Here is an 18,472-nt window from a genome sequence, read left to right on the forward strand (position 1 = left end):
CATTGTGAACATGTGGATGGACTAAGCATGCTTACACCCACAAAGAAACTATTTCTGTTTGCCCCGGTCTTAAATATCACAGTTCCTGTTAGATATGTCCGTCTTGATGACTGCCATTTCTGTTTATGAATCCCTCTGAGACTACCACTTAAGAGATGGGAATCTATATTTAAGGGCAGTGTGGTGGATCAGGGCGAGGTTGGGAGGGGGGTGCAGGTGGCTGAAGGTGTTGTGGGGGATGTGAGAACGTGTGGATGGGGAGGGGGTGTAAATATAGCTCCTGGTCTGAGTCTGGGCCCCTTAGCTTGCTAAGGCCTCACAGGAAAGAAAGTCTCCTCAAGAGACTGAATGTGGAGCTCATACTTACGAGCGTTTTTTGGCGAGCAGCGACGAGTAATATAACAATTTTCACATTGCCCACAGTCATGTTAGTGCATATTTCTGTGTTTAAAGGAGTTGATAGCATGTTTATGCAAAGCAAAAAAAAAGAAAAAAGTGAAAGCAGTCCAGGACAAAATGTTTCTTTGTATTTCTGGGACATGCACCTGAGTGGTCCCTGCTTATCCATGGAAAAAGAGGGAACGGTTGGAAACATTTGCTTATTTTCTTTGCTTGCTGATAAACTCTATACTCACTTGGTGAGCGGCAGATGGGAGAGAAGGTTTTATGATATGATATGGTCCACACAATTTTATGACAACAAACCTTTGTATCAGTTTATGTGTGCGCAAAAGCGAGGGCTATTTGAATACTATAATCCGTAGAGGAATTTGAATACTAGAGATAGATTACACTTTGGAGAGGGTAAATAGTTCATTCAGTTTAAAAGGCAATAATTACTCTACATAATGGTGCGGCTATTTGGAGTGCTATTTACACTGAGAACGTAGGCTTCTTGGGCTGAACTTCGTACTTAAATATATGAAAATGTTATTTCCATATATTTTTGTCCACGAGTAGCTGCGTTTGAACTGCTATCAACTTTAGTACGCTGAACGTCAGAGATTAAACACTGAACACAAGGTTGTTATAAAAACAGCACACTTTATTGAGTAGGCAGTCAAAAGTAGAAGTATAAAAACTTGGCATGTGTAAATGCTTTTACAAAAAGTGTGCTAAGTGTTTGACACGAGTTACTGCAGTTTCGTTAAAGGACACAAAATGCTTGTTGAGTGTACTTTTACAACAGTGTAAATCCACCAGAAGAAATGTTTATTTCTTTCTCTTTTTTAAAAAAATGGGATTTTGGCTGTAGCATTAATATCAGTGTTTGCTACTCTCACAGTTTTAAGGAGAATATAAAATTCAAGTGCAGCTTGGTCTTACTCTTACTGGGTGAAGCTCAGGTTTCAAATATAAATGCATTTCAGATTTTCAAATGTATAAATAAATTCTCTCTCTTTCTGTAGATATATATATATATGTATCTAAATTCTAAGAATTGCTTGTTCATTGAATGTTTTCCCGGTTGGGGGGGATACTGTGAAGGCCAGAAATAAATCAAAAAAACTTGAAATGAAAACTCAATTCCTATGAAATAAAGGCGCCGATGTGGTTGTCAGGTAATACTAAAAAGGCTGGCCCCTTTCTGTTGTATAAAAAAAGTATAAAAATTGTAGTTGCATAGTGGTACGAGAACAGACCGAGCAGTCCTTGTTCAGCAGTGGAGTGTTTACATGAGGTGGCAAAGACCAAACACTTGAAATTCTCAGTAGACCCATTAAAAACCCCTTAATAATTTAAAAAAAAAGGACAAAAAAAGGTAAAAAAAACCAAAAACCAAAAACCAAAAAAAACCAAAATAAAAACAGAGGTCAGTTAGAAAATAATCATTATGACTTTGGATGTACGATAATGCTAAAAGGGCTTAAATACTCTGAAATACAACACTGCTCCATTGGCCAATTGTAAAACAACAGCAACAAAGTCATAATGTAAAAAAAAAAATCAATAAATTAATGAGCTTGTTCTTTATATTACTATCAACATGTGTAATTAATAATACAGCCCAAGGCATACATGGTCACCATTTCCCCGTTTGTAATACAATAAAACCAAAGAAAATTTTAAAAATTTAAAAACTTTAAAAAAGTCACCCCCCCTCCCCCCTTAAAAAAAGTCTTTGGTTGGTACAAATCCAACAAATGTAAGTGTGAAAAAATCAGTGGCATATAGCCTCTCCCAATGACTGTACCACCGCAAATATGTATCCGCCCGTCTGTTCCACAAGTGTAGGTGAAAGCGAAAACTCTTTGAGTTTTGAACCCAGTGATGCCGTAAACGCCTGTGTTCCAGAAGTAAACAAGTAAACATCTGCTTGATCCATCCATTGCTCCAACCATTTTCTACTGCTTCAGCTGGGGGGGCTAAACACCTTAGCCTGGTTGAGCTAAGGACTTTTTTTCTCTTTCTTTTTTTAAACTCCAGTGCAGGAAAAGTTGATGTGTTTGGATCAGCATTTATCTCAGTCTATATCATCAGTGTCCTTGAAGGGAAAGCACTCAAGAACTTGTGTTCCGAGGCCAGTATGTGCTCCTCTGTTTTCCCGGAGGCCAACAGATCCCAGGAACCCAGCTGTTGCTGCTGTAAGAAAAAAAAGAAGATGATGAGTTTTTATGTTAACATGCAAAGCTATTTTATAAATTTATGATTTAATTACACACACACCTGTAGTGGGTTATTCAGGCTTCTGTGAGGGAGCTGGTAGATTTTGTGTCCGTCTTCGTTCAAGAGTGAGCTTGTAAGTAGGTCCTGAAAGAAAAATGCAACAACACTTGTTAACAACACAATAATTACAGTACAATGACTGAAAAGGATCTTAGGGTTGATCCTGTGCGTACTCATTGATGGACTCACATAAACAAAACAAAAACACATAAGGAGGTCTGACTTAAGGTCAAATGTCAACTTACCGATACTTCCTGAGCTGGGCGACTGGGGGAGAAGAGCTGCCTGTTAAGTTCTTGCCCTGCCCACTGCATGCAGTGGCCCCTCTTGCATGGGAGCTCGACCTAGGACCCCCGGAAAAAAACACAACACGGTCATTTAAAACCCCACATTTTCCTCTTTTTGTAACCAAGTCACACAAGCTCGCTTGCAAAAATTAACCTCAAGCTATTCTTTAAGCTGACGTCAAACGTGTTGCAAAATGTAACTAAAAAACAAAAACACAACACGTTTGTCACCGCAACATGCAAATGGTTGAGTTTGATATTTCACCCCTGTCTGCTATTTTCTTAAGATACAAAATAACACTTCTTATGTCAGTCTCACATCATATGCGCATGCTTTTTTTTGCATATCTGTACATGCATATGTAGGGTGGAAAGTACCTCTTGCTTTATCTTCTTAAATGGAGGATGCTTAATGGCATCTTCCACTGGCTCCTGCTTGATGGACCCAACCATCTGCTGCCCCAAAGTGGTGTTCTGGAAACAACACAAACCTCCGAGTGAGTCCCAAGGACAATGCAGTGTGCAAAGCAGCAGTTTGCATGTCAAATTAAGCACCGAGGGATATATACACACATTAAAGTCTCTCACCATTAGTTTAACGGGGCCATATTTGATCTCCTGATGGGTCGAGGCTGATCTCAAAGGCGTGGGTGTACGTGGGGTTGACTCCAGAATTGACTCACACATATTAGGCGTCATGAGCCTGAGGAGAGAGGAAAGAAAAAGCGCAAAAAAACAGCTGTTAAAAAAGGCTCATATAACAATAACAGGTTTGCATAATAAAAGTGATGAGAACAAAAGCTTCTTACAATTCATTATCATTTAGGAGGCTTGCAGGCACAGGCGAGTTAAAGGGTAGATTGTCTGAGTGTTCTGGGCTCACTGGCTGGTTGAGGAACTGTGAAATAAAAAGGAAGAAAACATTAAATTAAAGACCCCTGACAAGGCTTTGACAACCAGGCAGCTCGTGTAGCACGCTAAGCTAAGCTAAACAATGGGACAAACACTAGTTTTGTGTGGTGACTGTGTAAGCACGGGTCATGTGACCTGTGAGGGTGAACAGAGTAGATTTGTGACTTCACATGGGTTGGCATTCGACATGAAACCAGTCAATGATTCTTTAGCAGTTGTTGAGCACCGATTGGGCAAGACCCTGTCTGCTTTAAGAGTGCTACTTTCCAAGAACCCACTGCTAACAGGCTCTGGGAAAAGGGTGGGAAATTCTGGGTCAAGGCCCGCTATTATATCTGTGTTTCTAATTTATAGGGCATCTTCTTCAGCTGGTTCCAGTTGATCACGACAGACAAAAATAAAAACATAATATAGCACGACACAGTGTAAGGAAGATACTTACTGAGTCAATCATGGATTCCATTATCCCTGGCATTGGATTTGAGAATGCAGGACTGTTGTGGGGACTGTTGTTGTTGCTGTTGTTGCCGTTAATGCCTTCGACGGGTGTTGTGGGGGCGCTGTCCTCAGCTGAGCTGCTCTGGTCAAGAGACAGTTCATGGCTGGCTGCCTGGTGATGAGGTAAAGGCAGAGCAGCACCTTCTGAGCTGTTGGACATGGAGCTCTGGTTGGTCCAGTTTTGATAGAACGAACAAATCTGGAGAGAGGAAAAAAATGTTACAGACTGGAAAAGAATAATCACCTGAAAACACAAAAGCACAGAGGAGCGAGTGCAAAGGAAGCACAGATATAAGAAGCGCAGGGAACGCTCAGCCGTGATCAAATGAGAAGGGGAACTTTAATGTAAAGGCCGACAGAAGAAGTGTTGAGTAGAGAATTGCACAAGGGGTCATGCAAACCCAAAAGAAATGGTGATAAGATCCTATTGCATCACTTTTTGCAGAAACAGACCACCCAGATGTTTCCTCCTCCTCATGCACACACAAAAAACACAAGTCCAACCACTGTCCTTAAAGCCAGGGTCAAAAAAACCAAAAAACACATAAATTGTGCTGTCACATGTTTCACCCTCCTGAATCCAGACACAGATCCGAGTGTGACTCACCGGTAGTGACGGCTGGCCCCTCAGTTCATTTTCTGTTGACATGAGCAGCATTTCGATCTCTTTCACCCTCTTCTCCTTCTCAGGGTCCTCCTCGTTATAGTGTCTCTGAAAGAGCAGAAGAAATGCGTGAGCACCAATTCAATCCAAACAACTCATCTACCCCATCTTTCGATCGCCGCTCAGGTTTGCGATTCTTACCTGGACTTGGGGAATGTTGAGTATGTTCATATTGAATGAGAGGGTGGAGTGCACCTGTTACAGAGAAAGAAGCAGACGTTAATAAATGCAAGATCTTGCGGGCGGAGATCTGCCTAAATTCTGGTTTAAAGCCCACTTACTCTACGTGCGTCAGACAGGTAGGTGGCGTAGCTGAGCGGCAAATTGGAAGTCAGCTGCGTGTGACCGGGCTGTTGGGGAAAGCACATGATCTGATTGTTGGTCTTCACGTAAGTGCGGCTGGCGGGGAGCGAGGGGCTGCTGTTCTTGGCTGTGTTCTGAAGGTAGCCCTCCTGTTCCACCTTTCTCCTCATGGTGGAGTTCCAGTGGTTCTTTATAGCGTTGTCGGTCCTGCGGGTCATAAGGGACATGTGTTAACTTAAAGGGGATGTGACATCCTCTAGCTGCACACAGCAGCTTTATCAATGCAGACGCACGCACACGCTGAGGGAGATAGGAAAAGTCTCAGTCACACACATACACGCATATTTAAAAATGTGCGCAATTGATAAGGTTATCAGTGCAAAGCAATTACAATAACCACATATTTATCTGTGTTTTCTCTTCTGTCATTCTACACCTTCCCCCCACGTCCTAACTTAGCCTTTTAACCTTTCTTTCCCAGCTTGCGCTCTATGTCCACAACTCCATTTTCTCTCATGCTCACTTTTATTGGCGTGCCCTCCCCTCCATTTCAGCCTCTTAACCGCAACATTGCGCAGCTAACCAACAAGGTTTCAGTGATTCATCTAGCTTCTCCTTTTCTGCCTCTTCTTCCCTCTCTCCACCTCACCTGCCAGGGAGCAGCTTAGCGATTTCTGCCCAGCGATTGCCCAGCTTCTCATGCGCCTGGTAGATTATTCTGTCTTCCTCCTCCGTCCAGGAAGTCTTCTTAACCTCTGGGTTCAGGTGGTTGTGCCAGCGCTCGCGGCACTGCTTGCCAATTCGCCCCTTCAGGTGCTTGGCGATCACTGACCAGCGTTTGGCGCCGTATTTCTGGACCAGCTCGATCACCTGGGGATTTTTAGGGTTGTGAGGGGTGAGAGAAAGAGGAAAGGCAAGAGAGGAGGAGGAGGAGGGAGAGTGTTGAAAAGGAAGAAGTGAATGGTAGTAGAGGAGCATGGGGAAAGAGGAAGGAAGGAGTAATAACAGGGAGGGGAGGGAGAAGTAGAGTGGTACAGAGATATGAAAACAGGAGGGAGAGAAGAAATAAAAAAAATGATTATCCATAAAAATCTCAGAAGTTTTACTAAATGCACTGCTTTTCCTTCCTCCTTCTCTCTCTTTCTTGATCTTTCGCTAGTGTAGCTGATTGAGAACACCTGCTGGTGAGCAGTGAGGGAGTTTCCATTGGAACATTAGCCACTCTGCTAATCATTACAGTGGCATCTGGGTGGAAATATAACTCCTAAACGTGTTATATGTTGTGTAAGGGTGAGTAAAAGTGTGCAACCACAGTTCAGGAGTTGCTACAGAGAAGTTGCTTTAAACACAGGAACACAAAGTAATTGTTGATCTCAGTGGTATCCAGTTAGTATAAAGCCCACTCTAACAATTACACTGTAAGGTCACCACTAATGGCTGTTATAACACACGGCTAAAGCACACTACAAACTCTACATGCAAGTTAATCTTGCATTTATATTTACAGTTTTCCATGCCACCCTCCCCCCCAAAACCCCACAAAAATACAGTGTGCTCTTACCCTCTGGTCCTCCTCTTTGGTCCACGGTCCTTTAATGAGTTCTGGGTTGAGAACCTTCTGCCACCTGTGTTGGCACTGCACATCTGTACGGTTCTGTGTAGAGAGAAAAACAAAATACAGTTTGTTATCATCTCCACACAATGGGAAGTTGCACGCAGACAAATCAGGGCCTCATGCCTGCTACTTACAGTTAATAGGCTTGCAATTACTTTCCAGTCTTCTGCTCCATGATGTTCAACAAGTTTCTTCAACTTCTCATCCTGAAAAAAGAGAGTACATTTTTTAAAAATATGTCACTAATATTTAGTATTGAACAGCAGAATTTGAACTGTATTGACGTGTGTGTGTGTGTGTGTGTGTGTGTGTGTGTGTGTGTGTGTGTGTGTGTGTGTGTGTGTGTATACCTCTTCTCGTGTCCAGCGTGTCTTGCCGAGCTGGCGTTTCCCAGGCTTGGGCAATGATCCATCATAATCATGTTCATACATCTCAGTCTCCTCCTCGTCATCCTCACTGCTGTACAGACTGCAGACACACACACACACACACACAGAGGGCAACATTTTAAAAAGAGGTGGAGTCTGCGTGGAAAAAGAAGAGTGTAGGATAATAGACAGAAGAATAATAGGACAATAAGTACTTTACTTGTTCTAAACTACTCCCTATTAATCTCTTTATGAGGTGCATTAAAAAAAACTCAGCCCTCTCTTTTAGTCACTCGCTTAACTCCAACACAGAGAGAAAACCAGTCATTCTTGAAGGTTTGGCTGCAGGCTTTTAGCCAAGACACCCACAGGGGGTGTGCATGTATGAGAGTGAGTGTGTGTGTGTGTGTGTGTGTGTGTGTGTGTGTGTGTGTGTGTGTGTGTGTGTGTGTGTGTGTGTAAGAGAGAGAGAGGGGGGGGAGGACGAACAGGTTCCAGTGTTTTTAGTTTCCACAGATACCTGGATTGGCACATGCGATCATAATTTTGTGACCCTGGCGTGTTCAAACTTGCACAGGGCATTGTACAGCACAGCCATGCACACACGGAAACACACGCACACGTGCACACAGAGTTCACGTTCGCGCGCGCGCGCACACACACACACACACCATGTGGTCAACTAATCAGAATGCGGGACAGGTAGATAGTTGTGCTGTCATACAGTACAACAGGTGAAGAGGAACCCCACTATGTGTGTACGTGCGTGTGTGTGCATGCGTACAGAAGGATATTTACACGCCATAATCTTCCTTATTTTCCTTTTGCCCAAATGCGTGACTACTACTCGCAGAGGCGAGCAAATAAACAACTTCTCTCAAATTTATCCAACAGCCTCTGCGTTTCAGCGCAAATGAGATAATTAGCGTGAAACAAACAAAAAAGCAAGCAAACAATAGAAGATGATTACAGCGCTCTCAAGAAGAACGATTAATCAGCTGGATCGGCTCTTCGTGAAAAGAAGCGATAATTACTTTTAAACCAATCAAATTAACTCCGGGTGCAGTTTCTTCTAATTACGATGAGGACAAAACGAGATAAAAACACGTCTGTAAACGGAGGTAAACGGTGACTTTTTTGTGTGTATGTGCAAAGAAGATCCTCAAAAAGGATCCCTGACATCTCAAACATGAGATTCGCGCACAAGACCTAATGTGTGTAATTTAAGGGAGAAAAATAGCATTGGGTCTCCGCGGAAGAAGTGCGCGTGGAGTACAATGTTAGAGCGCAGGTTTCCAAAATAATATCCATCGCTCCTCGCGCTCGGTCGGAGATGCTGGAAAGCAGTCGTGTGTGTAGCGTGTGCAAGTTTTCATCGAAAAGAGCCGAAATCGGTGGCAGATGAACTGCTTTGCAGCCTGTTTTTACTATCCGCGAGTTAAGACACGCCGAAGCGTGCACGGCACAGCACTGTCAAAGCCGAGCGATGACCAGCCACCTGTCATTGGCGCGAGCGCTCCACAGCTCCAACTGGAGAAAAGTAAAGGGCTCGCGCATAGTACAGGCTGACCACACACATATATATATGTATATGATGTATATATGAAGTAAAACATATATCAATATATCAATATATATATAAATATAAACACACACGCGCGAGCTAGGGCAAGAGGATGCACTCTTCGCACTTACTTCACGCCGTATCCAAGTGAAATAATGCCTCACGAGAAAACTACAATAATAGCTGCGAGTCTTTGAGAGACAGAAATGAAAGCTTTAAAGCTGCCAAAGTCGTTGCTCGTGTTTCTCTTACCTGCTTCTGGACCGCCGAATCATGCTTAAAGTCTGCTGACGGTGTTTGGTGAACGCGGTAAGCACCTAGCCGACAGACAGCACTGACTTGCTCTCGCTCCTCACTTTCAGCTTCACTTTTAAAACGCGACCGCTGCTTCTACGGACCCGCCCCTTCCCGCCCCTTGTGCTCGCCCTTCACCAATACGCCGCGCCTCCAGTCTGTATTTGGCGCCTCTCGGTCGTGGCCTGAGGCTGTGGACCCCCAGGCGTTTCTTCAAGACAATTTCTCTGTCTACAGTTTTTAGCAAGTCCGAGTTTTAATGGACAAGCAGATGCCGCCTATAAGAAAATGTGATGTTTCTCGTAGATATATCCTGAAAGCATGTTGAGTTTTGCAGTGAGAGACCCCTTACTATCAAAACCACAACTGGCTTTAGTAGACACCATTAAAACATAAAATTAGATAAAATACATGCTAAGCTAACTGGTCACATTCACTCTATTTATTAGGACAAATTAAATACATTGGATTTAGGTCTGACCCTATTAATGGTGTATGTGACAGGTTTCCTTTCCTTTCAGGGGGATATGAAAGTCAGAATAAATTACAATACAGCCACAAGACAACGGCAAAAGATATCAGCTTCCCAGTGGAGAGAGTATAAAGTAAAATAATGAAAATATACAGGATTTGTATGACATATCGTTCTGCCAGAAGATGCCTATTTGAAATGTGCTTCGAATAGGGTTAATAAGTGAATGCGATATGGGATCTACTTTGTATGATAAAAAAGTGATCTCTGACCTTATTTTTGTAAGCCTCTACACATGAAACCTGCCTAATGATGCAATATCTCAGGAGAGGAAGTTTAATAGCTCTTTTATTAATATAATTCTGAACAGGTCAGGGTACAATGCAGCAGCGAAGCCAAAAGAAAAAGTTGTCATGAACCTTAGTAGTTATTGATTTGATCGTTTCTTCTATAGAGATAGATCACACTGGGGAAGCAGCAGGACTCCTTAATAAGTGCCCAATATAGTGTGTGCATGTGAGAGAGTTGGTCCTGTCTTGTAATACAAGTTCCTGGTTGATTTTCTCAAACGTGTCCTTAAGCGCACCAGCCAGGTCACTCAAAAGGAGAAGGAAATGCATCTGTCTGAAGAAAACAATACAAATAGGTTTATGGCATGCAAGGAAAGTGAAGTTACAATGAGACCAGTGGTGATTGCCTACCTGTTTGTAGGGTGCCTCTTGGTGCCACAGATGTTTCTTGGTGATAAAGCATAGAACAGGCCTTGTGTTATTGTTTGCCCATAAAAAGAAAAAAAGTTACAGAACTTGCAATTGCACTAAACTTTTTTTGTGGTACTTTATTTGCACTTATCTCAGAGGATAGGCGCCTTTAAACCACACATGACTGCCTCTTTAGGTTGATTTCTTCTCTTTGAATTTTCTGAAAATAATCAATATTGAAACTACAGACTGGATGAGTTTGCGCTTATTAATGCACGTGGCTTGTACAATATTGCTTATTTCTTAGTAATACCGCAAAGCTTCGGAATTATTCTTTATTTAACCAACTCATTTGTCACATATTGTGTGTAGTTTGTTTTGGTGAAGCTCTGAATTGCTAGAGCTGTCTCTACTCAACCATTCATTTCATGGGGGGTGGGTGGGTTAATGCTTTATTGGTTTAAATGTGTCTTCTTATTGTTCCTACATACGCAGCCGTATTGTCCTAATCACTTGTGATTACCATCACCCGATACCAATCTATTGTTCCAGAGAAGTAATGATAATAACAGGCTGATGGAGGCTTATGCACAAACACATTACTGTAGACTAAAAACTCGCCACTTAATGCAGCCTCTAAAAGTGCTTACATGGCTCAGTGAAGTGAAGCAAGTACAATTTTTCCAGTTTATAGCTTTGGACATGAGTTAAATGAGGTAGACTACAACTTCAAAGTGTGCCCTACTAGATTGCTTAATCTATTTTTTTCATCTTCATTTTGGTTGTCCTCATACGTCGCAGGCAACTCCTGAGTACACAAGTTACAGTCCTGTCAGTTTTGCCTCAAGTACCTGAACCACCCGCAGTGTTTACACAGCCAGTGATAAAACCTAAAGAATCCTTAAGCTCTCTAATGTCTGGGATTAGTTTGAAGCTGTTTGTTTGCATTCAGGCTGAAGAGGAACTGAAGGGTCTCTAATACCAAAAAGGAGTGAGAAACAGACAGCTATGTGTGTTAAAACAACATATATATGAAAATATATGAACAGCACTAGTCTTAGATGTTATATTAGGCTTTATTGTCTCCCTCGGGAGAAACGGATCTTTGACAAATGAGGGAAAAGTAGCATATAAGACAAAACATGTACAATTTCACCTCTTACTATTTAGTAATTTTTAACTGATAATAGCACTAAAGAAAATTTGTACCTATTTAACTTACTTTCCTGAGGGGATCAACTCATATTGTTACCACAGGGTTACATGTCTTAATTGAGTGAACAATGAGCCCAGATAAACCATTTGGTCAGTGAAGAAATGGGGGGGGGGGGGGGGGGGGGGGTATTCTCGGGTGCTTATAATGCATTTTAAACTATTTACCTACTAAATGGTAGGACCTATTGTGCTTTGCTGATGGAGAGTCGTTTAATCCCTTTGAGATGTAGATGATGTAGATGCAGCCCCTTTGCTGTTGATCAAAAACTTAAAAGGACCCACTAATGACCCACTAATGACCTACCCCAGTGATATGTGTAGGTGTGCCTTGCAAATGCAGATTATTCAGGCTCATTCTTGCAAATATGGGTTTTTTTCTGAGCATGCATAAGAATGTGTGAGTTTGTGAACCTATGCTTGGTGTGGGTGTGGCCACCATTATTGTCATCTGAAACTGGCTGATTGGTGTATCAGTGCACAAAAAAAGAAAAAATGGTTTGGTTAGTGGCCCAAAGCATGCCACTAACATTGTTTTTCACAAATAAAGCTTTTACTGTAAATCAACTGTTTCCTGTCTTTAACATAATGCTTTACTGTACATTTAATAACAATCCCATCTATTGAGGATTATCTACATATAACCCTTTCTGGACGTAATCTTGCAAAGCTGCTGTGTTTCTTTGGAGAGCAGTTGCTTTCTGCTTTCATGCCTTGCTATACACATCATGCTGCCACAGTGTTTGTGACTCTCCTGATTGTGGGCCTGTGAATTTGAACATCATACTGAAAGTAAAAGGGGCCTCAAGTTGCATGAACACAGCCCTTCTGGTCTTCTCTGATTAACTTCAACCATGAGACAAAAATAAAGGCAGTGTGGATAATTTCAAATGTGTGTACCACAAAATGTGTTATGTATAAAATTCATATATTTGATGCATTGCATTGAAAGTCATGGATATTTAGAGGGACGTAGTCTTCTTAGCATGGGGCTACACATGTTGACTTGACGATCAAAATCTGATAAAGAATAAAATAATCACTTAAAACTATCTTTAAATTGCTCCCCAAACGAATTCTCAAAGGTTTTTTAACTAAAACACTAAAACACATTTTCTAGATCCAACTTTTGTTATTAACAAGCAAGGGCTCCCCATTAATTCCCATTTTTCATAGATCTTTTTGGAAAGGGTAAAATGAGGACTGCTTTAAATCAGCTGATTACATCAAGCTGAGCAGAGCAAAATGGTCATAATTACTGTGTTGTAGTATATTATTATTCCATTGTATAAAACACATTTTGCTGCTTGTCCTCTACCTGACCTAGCAAGCTCAGTGTCCACTCTGTATTATTTCTTAGCACTGTGTACAACCATGACTTTTTGATCTATTCAAATTCAACTTTAATTAAATAGCTGTTATCCTGTAAGACTGCAATCCAAGATCCCCCCGCAAAAATACAAGTGTAGTTGACTTTTAACTTTTTACATTTAACCATTCTTTGCCGGGACAAACTATGTGCAGAGGGCTAATTTTATGCTACATGAGCCAGAATGGTGTCGTTCTAAATTCAGCTTTCCCTGACATTAAAAAAGCACCATGTTTCACAGATGGAAGCAGCAGTGTCCTCTGTGCAAACACAACACTTCTCCGCTTTTTTTTTTTTTTTTAAATAAACATTTTCCAGTGATCCCCTGGCTTGTCTTGCAACCTGCAGAAGCGGTGGCTGTCTCCTTGCTGTCTGTTGTTGTGCAGTGTTCTCCTGACGATCCATTAATAAGGATTAACATTAACTAATGCAAAACAGGTCTTCAGATCTTGTGACACACTTTGCTTGCGATGGGATCTTTTGTTTCTTGATCACTGCTGTTAAGGGTGATAATGGCCTGGCGTTTTTTCTTTTTCTGTCTGCCTGACTGTGAAGTGAAGAAGTCTAAACTCCAGAGATGGTTGTGTAACCTTCTCTGAGCATCAACAGATCATTTTAAAGCGCAATGATGGTTTGAGGATATTTCTGCAGAAATAACATTCTGTAGGACACAGAAACATTCAAGTGCCACTCTAGGTTAGTAAAACAGGGACATCAGTAAACAAGCAGCCTTCATGTGAGTTTGGGATCACTTGGAAGAAAAGACGGAAATTAAAAGTGTGTGTGTGTTTTCTGCACAGGCCCCAGATGTATCTTTTTCTTTGAGGGTAATATGTAAAACTACCTTGAGTCATCTGAAACCAAACTGAAAGAAAGGAGCAGGGGTATATGAAAATTCCTTTGTAGAAGGCTGAGGAGGAAGCCCAAAGCCCATTGACTCTTTAGCTGGGGACATTTGCATGGGTGCTATTGGGCAGGTTAAGGAGAGGTATTGTGATAGCTACCCCCTTTGCAAAACAGTGTGTGCACAGGGTGGTTCATTTGAATGATTTTAATGATGGCTCATGGTCTCATCCTACAAGATTCTGTGCACAGTGTCGGGAAGACCGTATGTGCTTGCATCTAAGCGAGCACTGGAAACATCAGAAAGGTTAACGTGATTATGTGTGGGTATGTAGCTACATATTTACTAATTGTTAACTGAGAATAAATGTGTATTTTAAAAAATATATCACATGCCTAAAACCAGTGGGAATTTTTATATTTTTAATCGATTGTTAGATATTTCATATTTTAGCTACTGATACATGTTTAATGAATGTAGCGAGTACATGAAAATTAAACAAAACACATGTTTTTCGGTTGTTTTCTTAAAAAAACAAAAAAACAAAACCACTATTTCCATTCCTTCAGCATTTATGGATTTGAATGTGATTATCTTTTAATTTCTCAACCTGCTACTTTAAATACCTTTTATGTATCATCTGTGTGTACTTTAGTTGTTTGGACTACTTGCCCACCTGACTGCAAAGGGTGTATGTTTTGCATTTTCCCCGAGGGTGAGGGTGAGTTCCTGTGAAAATGCGCTCCCATCATGTCTGGGGCCCTTGGAAAATTATGTAAAGTGTTCCCCGGTACCTACTGCCAACCTTTAAAGGGACCTCACCCCCTCCCCACGCACATGCACAAAGGCTTTGTCTTCTACAATTACAGCAGACTAATCTGTTTGCAAATGTACATGTTGTTGTCACCAATATTTGCAACCCTCTGCTTTCACTTGACTCCACAGACACCACCGTGTTCCATTTCTCGGGAGCTATCATGCAGATCCCGTGAAATGTTTGGTAATTCATTTCGAGGTGGTGTGACAAATGCAAACATCCTTATTTTAATTTGATGAAAAAAATGATATAATTTACAGGTTTAAAAACAAACAAAGCAATTATCCTCTGATCCCATCATTCTTCCAGCAATCTGTCCATCCATCTGTTTAATCCTTTTAATCAGCGCAGAATCCATTCTCTCAGAAATCCCACTCATCTGCCACTGATTAATTGATCAGACTTTCTGTAAACTCTGCGGCAACAGAGATTTGTCCGGCGAGTGCTCAAAAGCCCTTGAAAGGAAACAAGTGTTCAGATCCTGTGTGAAGGTGTGAAATGATCACACCTCCTTGTTGCAACACGAACGCATGTTTGATTCATCTCTATTGCATCAAGGTGGCAGGGAGCAAATAAAACACACACACACACACACACACACACACACACACACACACACACACACAAACAACGTATTTGGCATAGCACTGTGTCAAAGACTGGTTGGTTGAAGTTGTGGCGTTTTTTTCTTTTTTTTAACAAGTCTCCGTTTTGTTTTGAATCTCAAAAGGTTATGTTGACCAAGGACAATGCAAGAGAAATGCTGCAGAGACCAACTACTCTAGTTTCAATTGACTTCTTTTTCTTTTTTTGGCATACATGTCTTCTCCCTTATGCAATATGTTCCATTTCCATCTTGCATCAGGTGCTGTTTGAAGTGTTTAGTTTGTACAATGTCCTAGAAACATTTTGATGTAAAGGAAGAGTTCCCTCTGTCACCTGTGTGACCCTGTAAACTGTGCAATGAACAACAATTGCACATGTATGCATATGCAGTTGTTTATTTTGACATGTAGATGTGCAGCTAAAACTTCAAAACGCAGGAAGTGGAATTTTTTCTTTTTGTGAGGGGAAACCTCCACCCACTCAGGGTCACACATGCATGCGCAGGCAAAGGCACATACACACACACACACGCGGGCAAACTTTTACGTAAAACAAATGATCATCTTCTACACTGACGTCCCCCTCCCGATATGAGTGTGTTCCCCCCCCCCCCCCCCCCATTGTTCTTACCAACCTCTGTTAATCTGATCTTCGTCAAACTGCCATTTGCAATATGAGCCATCAATCGTGAAAAAGTCTTCACAATTACCTAAGCAGGAGCCGTTCTTTATTCTGTTCTATTTTTAGCAAGGGGGAGACACGCCAGACCTCATATTTCATTTCACCGTGCAGATGCATGCTGTAAACTTCACCTGCATCGCTGCTATCAGATTATTGTCTGACATTTTCATCATCCTCCCTTTCATTGAGGCAATAAGATACATCAAAAAACCAAAACATGCATACATCTGCAAGCATATCTGACACCAAAAAAGGGGCATGTTGTAGACCAGTTCGCAGATAAACAAGCACATGAAATATTACTAAAAAAAAGGGCACACATATACACTTCTCGCTTCTCCCCCTTTGTGGTAGACAGGCTATAGATTTCTTGTGGTACAAAGATAGCAGGAAAATATGATGTCACTGAGTGTTTGTTTGAGGTGTAGTGTGGGCTCAGATGGGTTGGCCCCTAACCATAGGCGATAACCTTTGACAAAATAGTCATTCACACCCCAAAATCAAAGGTGGGATTCAAATTTGTATGCGCATAGTAGTTCAAGTGAGCAGGCTCGAGTTCTTTCAGTTCACTTGTTTTTTTTTTCTTCTTTTTCTTGAGAGAGTGCATGGTGCATTATCCCTTTTACATTAAATTTTGGTTTGTTTGTTTGTTTGCTTGAAACATTATGGTGTTTCCTTCGTATGACTTAAAACTAGAAAATCTGAACACCTGAGCTGGGTCAAAAAACCCTGTAAAAAAAGAACGGCATGACTTCATCGGTGTGGAGGAAGGTCAGATTCAGCTGTCAGCCACGCAGGCCTGCACGGGATTCGCTGAGAATTCTGACAAGTGGAGTTTGGGAACACCGTGGGGAACAAGAGGAAATCTCTGCAGTAAGTCATCGAAACTACAGAGACAATCATCAGCCTTCTCCTCATGTATACACTGTAAACACAGAGCTGCGGGGGGGGAAAAGTCCCAGCACCATCCGGTGCACAACCTATTCGGGGGGAAGCTTTGAAAATATCGGCACTGAAGCCAATAAGATGGCAAAATTGTGGAATTAAGATTTTTATATATTGGCCTTTTAAGTGTTGCCTCAGAAATTGAAGATCAAATGATCGAACTCTTTCCTCTCATAAAGATGACATTCGAAAAACCCCCCCTGTAGCCTTAATGATGAGTTTTGACACCTCAATGAATCATTAAAGATGTGGCTGGACAACAATTAGAATTGGTCCTGTTTTGTTTTTTTTTGTTTTGTTTTCAAACGTAGCCCTAGTAAGCTGTAAAAGCAGAGATCACGTTCACTAGCTCGTGATGCACACCCAGGTATAATACTCTGAAAACAGGTTACAATTATGTTTAGAAAGAGAAAAAAGGGTTACCCCCTCGTAAACATCCAAGCGGGAAACAGTTAAAATGAAAAAGACTAAAAAACTGCAAATCAGAACATTATTTATCATTTTGTCAGGCCTTTTTCACAGTTAAAGGTCCACAGATCTTTAAGGCCGTGTAGAAAGAAAGAAAGTGTACTTTATTGATCCCCATGGGGAAATTCCTTTCTGCATTTAACCCATTCACTCAGTGAAGCAGTGGGCAGCTATTGGGCGCCCAGGGAGCAGTGTGTAGGGACGGTGCCTTGCTCAGGGGTACTTCAGGATAGCTGTTCAGGGGAATCAAACCCCCGACCTTCCGATCATGGGGCCACCACTCTACCTACTGAGCTATCCCTGGGGGTGTAACTACAAATAAAAACATTTGCTTTTGCTGTTACAGGAAAACTTAGCCAGGTCAGTTATTACTGATATGAGTCACATAGACACTCCCCCACTTCTTTGTTTTGGTCTGATTTTCTTCACCTATTTGCTTCTATCTTTCTATGACAGTGTCCTACCAAAATGGAAAACTTCACTCTGCTTCAGTGCAGCAAATATTTACAAGTATTGTTCCTGTTAAACATAAAAAATATATAATTCAAGCACAGCCTGAGAAACCACAGGTCAGCGAGCATCACCACATGTGAGGCCCAGCTCTGCAAATTTTTTTTCTTCTTTCTTTTTTTCAGCCATTGCTATAGGTGCCTGATGCCTGGTGGCAAAAAGACTATAGGGCTTAAAGGAAATGCTGCATCCCCCACCCTCTTCACACCATGGACACTTAACACCTGAGAAAATCTAACACTTTACAGACTGTATTTCATACCACCTCACACCTCTCTTATTTTCCTGTGATACTCTTATCTCCGTCAGACAGAGTCCTCTCCCAGCCATTCACTTTGTTTTAAAGAGTAATTTTATTATAACTTTTCCATTTTATGGGTTGTTTTCTCTTTCTTTGCGACATAATTTATTTTCTTTCTCTATTGTGGTTTGTGTTATTTCTTATTATTTACTGTTAAACTCGAAGTGTCGTGCAATGTTTCATTTTTTTTATATATGGGGTGCAACTTATATTACTATTTTAGGCTTGCAGAACTTTACTCTGACGGATGCACAGAGTTGTAGCTGTAAATAAATCCAGTGTAATATAGGTCTGACAGCGTAAACGTTTTGAAACCCGTTGAGATCTTATGCCAACTACAAACGGAAGTTACGTCAGCGAAGAAAAAAACTTTT

At 41.4% G+C, this 18,472-nt stretch overlaps 1 protein-coding gene across 2 annotated transcripts; it reads right to left on the minus strand.

Annotated features, from left to right (window-relative positions):
• Positions 1–1,024: 1,024 nt before the first annotated feature.
• myb (v-myb avian myeloblastosis viral oncogene homolog) lies at positions 1,025–9,232 on the minus strand. Of its 2 annotated transcripts, none has more exons than XM_080882382.1 (15): positions 9,131–9,232; positions 7,297–7,414; positions 7,081–7,152; positions 6,893–6,985; positions 5,981–6,201; positions 5,310–5,538; positions 5,170–5,223; positions 4,972–5,076; positions 4,309–4,563; positions 3,764–3,852; positions 3,543–3,657; positions 3,333–3,428; positions 2,913–3,011; positions 2,668–2,751; positions 1,025–2,580 (listed from the first exon to the last, which is right to left on the minus strand). In XM_080882382.1, the coding sequence occupies exons 1-15, from the start codon at positions 9,151–9,153 to the stop codon at positions 2,470–2,472; spliced, it is 1,764 nt and encodes a 587-aa protein (XP_080738508.1). In that variant the 5' UTR covers positions 9,154–9,232; the 3' UTR covers positions 1,025–2,469. The 2 variants fall into 2 exon arrangements, with proteins under 2 accessions (XP_080738508.1, XP_080738507.1); XM_080882381.1 differs by having other exon boundaries at positions 1,025–2,583.
• Between the last annotated feature and the right edge of the window lie 9,240 nt (positions 9,233–18,472).

This window comes from Rhamphochromis sp. 'chilingali', assembly GCF_963969265.1.
Source record: "Rhamphochromis sp. 'chilingali' genome assembly, chromosome: 5".
NCBI classification, from domain to species: Eukaryota; Metazoa; Chordata; class Actinopteri; order Cichliformes; family Cichlidae; genus Rhamphochromis; species Rhamphochromis sp. 'chilingali'.